At 47.7% G+C, this 10,898-nt stretch overlaps 1 protein-coding gene across 1 annotated transcript; it reads right to left on the bottom strand.

The window, feature by feature from the left end:
• Window positions 1-7,986: 7,986 nt before the first annotated feature.
• Window positions 7,987-10,431, bottom strand: TEX46 (testis expressed 46). Its single transcript, XM_012534007.2, has 2 exons — window positions 10,240-10,431; window positions 7,987-8,752 (listed from the first exon to the last, which is right to left on the bottom strand). Exons 1-2 carry the CDS (start codon window positions 10,429-10,431, stop codon window positions 8,555-8,557), a joined length of 390 nt encoding a protein of 129 aa, XP_012389461.2. The 3' UTR covers window positions 7,987-8,554.
• Window positions 10,432-10,898: the final 467 nt, after the last annotated feature.

Below are 10,898 nucleotides of genomic sequence, written 5' to 3'. Positions count from 1 at the left end.
CAGGCTGAGTAGTTGTGGCGCACGGGCTTGGTGGCTCCGCAGCATGTGGGATCTTCCCATACCAGGGCTCGAACCCGTGTCCCCTGCCCTGGCAGGAGGATTCTTAACCACTGCGCCACCAGGGAAGTCCCAAGGTTAGCTTCTTTTTATAACTTGGGTTTTACACCACAACTTTAGAAAGTCACTATCCACTGATTTTAGTTGGCACAAAAGAGAAAATATATTTGCCTTCTTGGCACCAGATATGGCTGCACATTGGAATTACCTGGCGAGCTTGTAAAAACCGCTAGTCTGGATCCCACCGCCCCAGAGGTCCCCAGGGGTGCAGCCCAGGGCATCACGATTTTTTTAAAACTCCTCAGTGTGTGGTTAAGGTTGAGAATCATTGCCCCAGACCACTGTGTTTCCATCTCATTATAAATGAATGTAGGAATAGCCTGGGGATCGAGTTAAACTGCACGTTCTGAATCAGTGGGTCAGGGTGGGACCTGAGAGTCCATTTCAAACAAACTCCATTCTGGTCTGTGGACCACACTTTGAGGAGCAAGGCTCCTCTGCAATTCAAGGATTGCGCCGGCTTCTACTTCATTATCTCAATAGAACATCACAATTGCCTCCCAGCCACCCCGTGGCTTGAGTTATTCTATTTTGCTTATGCTCAGGGTCAAGTATGTGAATGGTGGAGGCAAGCCTTTTGGATCTTTTTTTTTTTTTTTAATTTTATTTTTGGCTGTGTTGGGTCTTCGTTGCTGCACGCGGGCTTTTTTTTTTCTTCTCTAGTTGCGGTGAGTGGGGGCTACTCTCCATTGCGGTGCGTGGGCTTCTCATTGCGGTGGCTTCTCTTGTTGCGGAGCACGGGCTCTAGGAACGCAGGCTTCAGAAGTCGTGGCACGCGGGCTCAGTAGTTGTGGCTCGTGGGCTCTAGAGCACAGGCTCAGTAGTTGTGGCACACGAGCTTAGTTGCTCCACGGCATGTGGGATCTTCCCTAACCAGGGCTTGAACCCGTGTCCCCTGCATTGGCAGGCGGATTCTTAACCACTGAGCCACCAAGGAAGCCCAGCCTTCTGGAGCTTATTCTGTATCCCCCAAGGCCAAAAATCTGGGCTGACCCGGAAAAGGGGTGTGATAAGTTAGAGAGAGAAGAGATCTGAGTAATCTTGTCCAAGCTCCACATTGTATGGCTGGTGAAACAGACTGTGAGAGGGGAGATGAATTGCCAAGGTCACACAGAAAATTTAGTGGCAGCAATGGAGCTGGGACCCAGGTTTTCTTTCCCATTGTAGCTGGCTGCTTTGTTCATCTTTAGTGAGGCTCTAAGTAGGCTGGGCAGCCTGCCTCTGGGTCACAGATTGAATGCAGACAGTGTGCCCCATATAGATGCTTAGTGCCTTCTGTGTTACCCTCTGAGGTCTTCACAACAATCCCATGAGGCAGGTTTTATTCTGTCCCCATTTGACAAAGAGGAAACTGAAGCTCTGAGAAGTGAAGTCCCCCAGAAGTGGCAGGACTGAGATTCCAACCCAGGAGTCCTCTCTGCTTCCCAGACGCTAATGCATCTCCCATGTTTTTTCCCCATCAGACTATAAGGTTTTCTAGGGTAAAGAGCACGTCTCATTCTGGTTTGTGCTGCCAAGCCAGGGCTAAATATCTGAATCAGTTAATCCACTCCAGGGTTCTGCATCTCTGCTGACAAGGACCCTCACCCCCAGGACACTAGCTCCTCTCTTGGAGTTCCTCCCTTGCCCCTTTCCCCAGCCCTAATGCAGCCATTTCTCTCCACCCAGACCAGCCCCTGCACTACCAAATTTAGCCAGACCAGAATCCATACCCTGTCATAGAGGACAATGGCCACACAGTGGCACCAGATGTCCACGTGTAAAATCTTCCAGCCTCCTGGAAAGGATCATTTATTTAATCACTGAATGCTTCTCTCTCTCTAGGCATTTGTCCAAGGGCTTTCCATCCATGCACCAAGATAATCCCCGCAACAGCCCCATGCATTCATTCTCTCTATAGATGAGAGATCATATTAATCATTTGCTTAAATAATCTTCCAAGGCTGCCCACTGCTCTATGGAAAAATCCAAATTCTTACCTGCATAGTCTAACCCTACCCACTGGACCCTTGAGTCAGACTGCTGGGATTCAAAACCCAGCTCCACCACTTATTATCTATGTGACCTTGGTCAGATTTCTTGGCTTCTCTTGGACCTCAATGTGCTGATCTGTAAAATAGGGTAATGAAATAGAACCTACCCCCTTGGGGGTGAGAGTGAGGTTTACATGAGATAAGACACCTAAAGCACACAGTAAGTGCACACAGTAACCGCTCTGATTACCATTAGACTTGGAGGGTCCCCCTCACAATCCCATGAATCTCTCCTTCTCTCTTCCCTTTTCTCCATCTCTCCTTCTCCCCACTTTTTTTTCTACTTTTACTCTCTCCCCTGCCTCTCCACCTATTCTAGCAGGGACAGCATGTTAAATAGTATATTAGAAAGCGATACATGCTATGGGAAAATAAGTAGAGCCAAGTAAGGGGAGGTAGATTATAGTATTAAATTGGGCAGTCAGGATGGCCTCCTTGAGAGAGAAATGTTTAGCAGATCACCTAAGGGAAGTAAGGGAGGTAGGTATATGGACAACAGAGGAAGAGAGTCCATGGTAGGGCCTTAGGGTGAGAGTGTACAGAAAAGCGAAGAGGCCAGTGGCTGAGCAGATTAAGTGAGGGGCAGAGTAGAGGCGAGGTGGGAAAGGTAGCTGGGGAGCCAGGTCATGGAGAACCTCCCAGGCCACAGGAGGGACTGTAATTCTCACTCTGAGTGAGGTGGGAGCTGTTGTAGAGTCTGGAGCAGAGTGGCATGACCTGACTTTTTTTTTTTTAATAAATTTATTTATTTATTTATTTTTGACTGTGTTGGGTCTTCGTTGCTGCACACAGGCTTTCTCTAGTTGCAGCGAGCGGGGGCTACTCTTCGCTGTGGTGTGCGGGCTTCTCATTACGGTGGCTTCTCGTTGTGGAGCATGGGCTCTGGGCACATGGGCTTCAGTAGTTGTGGCACACGGGCTCAGTAGTTGTGGCTTGCGGGCTCTAGAGCACAGGCTCAGTAGTTGTGGCGCACGGGCTTAGTTGCTCTGCGGCATGCGGGATCTTCCCAGACTAGGGCTCAAACCTGTGTCCCCTGCATTGGCAAGCGGATTCTTAACCACTGTACCCAGGGAAGACATGAAGCGCTCCGGCTTCAGTGCTGAGAGCAGACTAGAGGGCAAGGGTGGGGGCAGGGAGACCAGGGCCTTGTTCAGCTGAGAGATGGTGGTGGCCTGGTGCACCCAGGCAGGGAGAACATCCAGACTCTGCATATGCTTCTAAGGAAGAGCCAATAGGACTTGCCAATAAATTAGAGCTGGATATGAGAGAAGAGAGGAGTGGGGATCAGCTCCAAACTTTTTGGCCTGAGCAACTGGAAGCTGGGAATTGACTTTTACTATGAGATGGGGAAACCTGCACGTGGGAGGGGGTTTGAGCGGAGGGGCAGAGTTCAGGATTGACTGTATGGATTTTGAGATGTCTGAGTGAAGGTGTGAAAGTAGGCAGTTGCACATTTGAGTCTGGGATGTAGAGGTCTGTAACAAAGACACAATTTAGAAAATGATTGACATGTAACAGTAGATGATATTTAAAGTCATTACCAAGGGAGTGAGAAGGAGTAAAGAAGGGATCTGAGGACTGAGCCCTGAGGTCCAGGAGAGTACTGGGTGAAGTACTGAGTACTGGGTGAAGGTGAATATCACAAAGTCACGCAGCACAGGTGCAAATGGGGCTTTACTGGGAAAACTTGGAGGCAGAGGGTCAGCCATTGAATGAGGCATTGGGTTGTCCATCCAACCTCTTGTCATCATGTGGAGAGAGATATGGGGGTCAGGGCATAGCTGGAAACATCCTGGAATATGCTCCAGGAGAGGGACCCCTCATTCCCTTCACTACTTTTTTTGGCAAATGTGAGGTCAGTCTTGCAAGTAAAGAAGATGTGGTCTGAGCTCAGGTACCAGGGGAATTGTTTGCAGTGCTGAGGGCCCCTGGAGACCCCAGGGGAAGTAGAGACCATGTGGAATCATTTCTGCTTTGGGAAGGGAGGCCCCTCTGGAGCCCACCTGCTATCTCACTGCTAGGAACCCGGAGTGAGTACCCAGAGTTTTCCAGCAAAGTCCAAATTGTTTTTCCAAGGTCCACCCCCTGACCTAGGGGCTCCTGAAACATAAGCCTGCCAAACGGGCATAGAAATCAACAAGGGGAGAAATCAGCTGAGCTTATAAGGAACTTCCAATGGTGTTGGCAATGCTGGAGGAGACATTAATGCTAGAGGGAGGCCTGGAGTAATAGTGCAAAGCACATTGTGGAGGCCTAAGCCATCTGGCCATGGAGTCTGTGCCAAGCCTGGGGAGAGAGCCCCAGGTTCAGATGGAGGAGTGGTCTGCAGGCATTGGACTTGCTCTTACGGTAGCTGCATGAGCTTCTTGACTTGTCTGAAGGTGTTAACCCAGAAGCAGCAGGAGGTATTGGCCAGTGAGTATGGTTATTCCCCTGGTTGGCCAGCAAATAGTCCAAAGCTATGTGGTTATATCCTGAGCTAAGGATTCATGATAACCTTGACAGTGAGAACCCTGGCTGTCCCCATAGTAATTTCCTTTCTATGGTTCCACCTATCTAGGGGAGGAAAACCTGCATAAAATAGGGAAACCCATGTACTTAATACCCAGGAGTGTCTTGTCAATGGTACCAGAGGCTGGTGCTGGAAATGTTGCCTTGCCCACACATCTTGGGTTATTATGAAGGTTGATATGCAGGTGGCATTATGTCCAAGGAGAAAGCAACGAAGGACCTATATCTAGAATACAAAATAGTTTTGGGGTTACAAAGCGCACTGCTCAATATTCTTCCAGCTGGCCTCAACATTATCCATGAAGAGGATGAGAACATGATTGTGAAGGCCCAAGGCACAGCAGCTGGGAGAAATGTCCTTGCCATTGTCAGAGAGTGAGATACCAATAAGGTCTCCCGTAGCTGGGCATGGTGGGAGGGGGTAGGAATGGCATATTCAGTACTGTGACAGGTTCATGCCACGGGCCCCGGCCTGAGCAGCTGCTCAAGGCTGTTTAGCATTGCCTGTTCAGATCTGGAAGAAGAGGAGAGAGGTTATTTACCCCTCCACCCCAGTCTATTTCCTGAGATTGCTTGCCTATGTTCTTGCTAGATTTGCTGGGATCTGTCGTGTGCCTGGCATGAGCTAGTTGATCTGTCCTTTCTCAGAACATTTACCTCCATAGGAACCCAGGAGTCACCATACTTCCTGACACATCAGGGGGACTTGTTCCCCTCTTAGGTGCCCACAGAGGATGAGGGAGTGGCTAAGGTAATTGCTCCTTTAGCCAACCATACCAAGGCTCATTTGTACACACCACCTGCAGGTGGCAAGTGTGGAAGAGCAAGTGAATTCCACGTGGACAGATGGAGGGCAGTGCCGTAAAGATAATTCCATCATCATATTATATCATACCTGGGAATTCCAGCACATGAAAAAGATGCTCATCAGAGCCTTAAGAGTCTAGGTTCTACCTGCTTGGTGGAAAAGAACAGTCACCCCATGTACCTAAACCATGTTCATGGTAGTCAGAATCCATGGCAATTGTGAACTAGTCAGATCCAAAGGTCATTGTGCCACTTTGAGCCACCTTGAGCCACAGGCCAACGTTCCTGCAAGTAATACACATTCCGTGAGCACCAGTGACTTCATAAGTCAAATGAGTCCTCACTGGACTCCCTCAAACCGCCGTGGTAGTTTCACTGTTGTGATAGGTCCAGGTGTGCATCTAGTGAACTAAAGTGGTTATGATGGCCACATAGTCTTAATCAGCTTTTTTATTCCAGATGCTCTCTTCAAGATGCAGTGCCTTACTGTGGGCTCATTCATATGTCACATATAGATCGAGTTTGTGGCTGAATTGTTGTATCCATCTCCACAGCAGGGGTTACCATATGGACATTCTCCTAATGGTCCCGTTTTGGGTGGTCCAAAGGCCTGGCCATACAGCAAGTCCATTAGCAACGGCCCATGAAGCTGTGTAAAAGGGACTATTTACAAAGGTGTGGGCAGGCTATAGGGAACACACAAGTGTGGTGCAGTACCCCTGGACTGGTAACTGGGGGGATGCTACTGCCCTTGGGCCAGAAGGGAACTGGAAGAAGGTCTTGTAGAGAGAGCCTCCTCTGTGATGACCCAGCCAGCCTCAAACCAGCCCCAGGCAACCCCACAAGAGGCATAAACATCCCAACCTCCTCCTTCCCTCTCATCCTCTGCCAGGGATCCCTGTCGGCCAAACTCAACTGGAAGCCACAGGGTAAAGGAACCTGATGATGCAGGTTGGCCCCCTGGCAGAAAAGGCAGAAGGATGGAGAGTGGGCCTGGAGGGCAAGTAGAAGATACAACACACAAGGGAGGGTTGCGATTTTAGATAGGGCAGTCACAGGAGTCCTCACTAGGAAGGGATCATTTGAGCAAAGACCTGAAGAAGTGTCGTAACTCATCGAATCCTCACAGCAATTGATAAGGCCATTTTATAGTTGAGGAAACTGAGGTACAGCACTCAGTTTATTCATCATCCAAGATTACACAGCTAAGAGCTGATAGAGTTGGGATCTAAAGCCAGGGAGTTTAGCTCCAGGTATCCTGCTCTAAACAAAATAGGATATAGAAAAATCATAAAATGAAAGGGCAGAGAAAATGTCAGGACATATAAGACTGTGATTGACAGTCATAGATGTTATTTATTGAGCACTGACTGTATACGAGCCACTGTGTTAGGTGCTATGAGGGGGATATACAGATGAACAAGATACTGTGTTTGGGTTTCCCTGGTAGCACAGTGGTTAAGAATCCACCTGCCAACGCAAGGGACACAGGTTCGAGCCCTGGTCTGGGAAGATCCCACATGCCGCGGAGCAACTAACCGCATGCGCCACAGCAACTAAGCCTGTGTGCCACAACTAATGAAGCCCGTGCCCATAGAGCCCGTGCTGCACAACAAAAGAAGCCACCGCAATGAGAAGCACGTGCACTGCAACAAAGAGCAGCCCCCCGCTCACCACAACTAGAGAAAGTCTGCACGCAGCAACAAAGACCCAATGCAGCCAAAAATAAATAAATAAAATAAATAAATTTATTTATTAAAAAAAAAAAGATGCTGTGCTTGCCCTCAAAGAGTCTATAATCTAGTTGGAGAGTGGGGAGGGAGTATAGAAACATTTACAAACCAAATCCCAGCAGATCATCATACAGTCTATCGTAGAATTACAGATAAAATGCTGGGATACCGCTAAGGAAAGAGACACTTTACAGCTGGGCTGAGGGCAGCTTTCCGGAGGTGGTGGCTTTGAAAGAAGCAAAGAATTGTAACAGCAGAAAGGGGAAGATAAGGGATTCCAGGGGAAGAAACCACGTGAGCAAAGATGTGGCTGCATTTGGGGGATGGCTGATCACCTAATTTGATGAGAGCGCACGAGACTTTTGCTAAGAGAGATGATTTTAAGTGGGACACCAATAAGGCATTAAGCCACACTGGATCCCACAGCGAGGCAGAGGCTTCCTTCTCAATTCTCCTTAATGGAGAAAAGTCTCAGCTGAGTGCTGGCATATCTTGCAAACACTAACACTCACTAATCTCCCTTTTTAACCCACATTTTACAGATTCAGATCTTCAAGTGGGCAACCAAGCTCTGGTTGGAACTTCACAACATTGTTTTGTTTTCACTGTCTTTATTTTGACTGTTAGGTTCTATTTCAAACAATGATACTGGTTTTTTTTTTAACTTACAGATAAATTTTTTATTATTATTTTCCTTTCCAGATAAATTTATTAAGGAAAATATAGTTGATTTAAAGGGACAATATCTAGTTACGCATTCAGGTGGTTCACAGCTATGGCAAAAATCACAAAGGTGGTACACTACTGACTGATGTTCAGGATACTCTGGTATCGGGTAAAAAGCATGTGAGGGAGAATAATGGGGGAAAAAGGTTGGGAACAGTCAGATCATGGGGGGCCTGAACACCATGGTGAGGAGTGAGGCTTTTATTCTGTCAATCACGGCAAGGCGTTGGCTCAAGAATAGGCAATGATCATGCTCGGAGCTGTGCTTGGCAGGGCTTGTTTGTGGCCTCTGAGTGCAGGGGGAGGAGGAGACTAGAGGCTGGGACAGCACTAGGGAGGCTGTTGAAAGACTCAAGGTGAACAGGTAGAGGGCCCTGGACCAGGGTCAAGGTGGTCCAACTGAAAGAGAGGAAGGGCTGGGTTCAAGAGCTCCCATCAGGTTGTGTCATAGGGTGCTATGTGGCTGACCCGGTGAGTACAAACTTCTTTTCAAGAGGCGATGAATTTCAGCCTCTAATCCTCCTCTCCAGTGTGATTTACTAAGAAAATTCAATAGTCTCTGACTGGGCTTTACTGAGGAAAGGTAACAACAGAAGAGGCTAGCCCACCACAGTCTCTGGGACCTCGTTAGGGGGAATTGGAAGTGCAGTCAGAGATGATGGAGAACGTAGATTCCCGTCTCCTCATTCTGTGATTCCCCGCTGGAAAAGTCCACCGTTGGCTTGACTGCTTGTGGTGATTCATTCTATTCCATACAATGAACATCTGATTTTCTAAGACCTTCAGCTTCATTTCACTGAACATAAGCCGTTCAAGGATCTTGTCCTGGAGGGCAAAGCAAGCGTGCAGCCTCTCCACTTCTTTTGTGTTCAGGCAGTTGCTCTTGGGTTTGGCCTCGCAAGTCTTTGTCTTCTCTTCCTAAACTCCCCATCACCACGAAAAGAGGAAAAGTTGGTTAATAGTGATAATCCTTTCCCATGCCAGTTGAGTTGCAATCATCTCAATCAATTTCACGACCAGCATCTAAGGAGAGCCTCTTTGCCACATCTTGTGGGTGAGAGAATGGGGCCCAGTGAGGGAAGGTCCCTTTCTCAGCATCACCCAGCCTGCATGAAAGCCCCCAAACTCCCAGGATCCAGAGCTGCCTTTGGTTCACAGGAATAAGTGAAACGGCCGGCTAATCTGCACCCACCGAGGACTTAAAACCCTTAACCCAAAAATATGTGTCTCCAGAGCTTGTGCTTTTCTCAACATGCCTCTTTGAGAGTTTAGTCAGGCCTCATAAAATCTCCAAGTCTCAGTGGTCTCATGAAATGCTCTTATCTCTGTCGTCTTTATCTGCTCCCTCCCCCACCACTGCATGCAGTTGGTAAGGACACAATTTTTTTTTTTTAGGATTCAGCTACAAATTCCTAGTCTTTAAAACCATTTAAGAATTAAATATTTCAGATATGCAAAAAAAGTAAATATTACAACAAATACCCATGATCCCTAAAATATCACAACGGTAACTGAAGTCCTCTGTGGATTCTGCTCCTAGGGTGTTCCCCTCCCTCCCTGAACCTTATCTCAACTGCAATCCTGAATGTGGTATTTATTTTTTCCATGCATTTCTTTACACCACTTTACACCAGTTCTCAGTGGGAGGCTATTTTGCCCTCCCCTGGGGACATTTGGCAATGTCTGGAGAAATATTTGGTTGCCACAAGAGGGGTGAGGAGTGCTATTGGCATCTTGTGGGTAGAGGCTAGGGATGCTGCCAAAAATTCAGCATTGCACAGGACAGTCTCTCATCACAAAGATTTATCCAGCCCCAAATGTCAATCGTGCAGAGGCTGAGAAATCCTGCCTTAATGTACTTTCACTATACATAGGCATCCATAAACTAGGCAGGATATTGTTTTGCATGTTTTTTAACTTTACATAAAAGACGTCATAATCTAGGTACATTTCTGCTGTCTTCATTATTCAGTTTTAGAGATTTATCTACATTATACATGTTTTTAAATTTATCCATTTTAATTTTTCCCACTTTAAAGCAGTTGTTACTGTTGTCAAAGCATGTTGTCATCAAACATGAAGTAGAAGAGTCTGGGATGGGCCCTATTCTTCAGCTGAGGCAACTGAAACTTTGTGAAGGAAGTGCTTTGTCCTCTATCACCCAAGAGGGAGCTGCAGAGCAAGGTCTTAGACCAGAGTCGGATTCCTTAGTCTTGCCGCATTGTCCTGACACCTTCTCTGTCTTCCCCCTCCCAAATCTAGCTGCGACTATCCCATCACTCTCAGCTGAAGCTAAGGTCCCTCTTGCTCACCTGCTGGGGCTCTGGGGGCGTGGGCTTGAGTTCGTACTTGACCAGCCAGTTGCTAAGCAACAGCAGAAGTAATAGGAACCCAAACAAGGCTGGCTTATAGCTGATCAGCCAAGCCATCGGTGCTCCTATGGTGCCTGAGGAAGCAAATGTCCCGTGGAGATTCCTAAAAAGAGACATTAGCTCCCCCAGCATTATGGCTTGGAAGCACCCAGGCCCCAAGGCCCTGCCTGTCTCCCATCTAGGACAGTTGCCCTCCATGACAGGAGTCATGGCTGCCCCCTCCTCTGAGTCATAACCGGCCCCCACCCCCAGCTGCCGCATAACAATAATACTGACTACTCCTAGGTCTTAAGCAGCCACTATGTGCCAGACTTTGACAGGCAGCTCACAAGCATCATCTCATGACATCCTCACAACAGTCAAATGATGTAGGCTTTCATGATACCTCAGTCATTCAACAGTACTTCTGGGCCTAGTCGCTGGGGATCAAATGGCCAGCAGTACAGAGCCTCTACCCTTGTAGAGAGGGAGACAGCAAAGAAAAATTATCCAAAACTTGGAAATAAGGCAAGAAGATTTCTGCAAGCTCGTTCACAGTCATATTAGGATATTGGCTAACTGGCCCACTTGTTTGTCACATGATGCTTTAGGGGAAGGAA

The sequence above is a fragment of the Orcinus orca genome, chromosome 1, assembly GCF_937001465.1.
Source record: "Orcinus orca chromosome 1, mOrcOrc1.1, whole genome shotgun sequence".
In the NCBI taxonomy this organism is placed as follows: domain Eukaryota; kingdom Metazoa; phylum Chordata; class Mammalia; order Artiodactyla; family Delphinidae; genus Orcinus; species Orcinus orca.
Note: the sequence above shows the minus strand (reverse complement) of the source record. Positions and strands in the feature narration are given on the sequence as shown.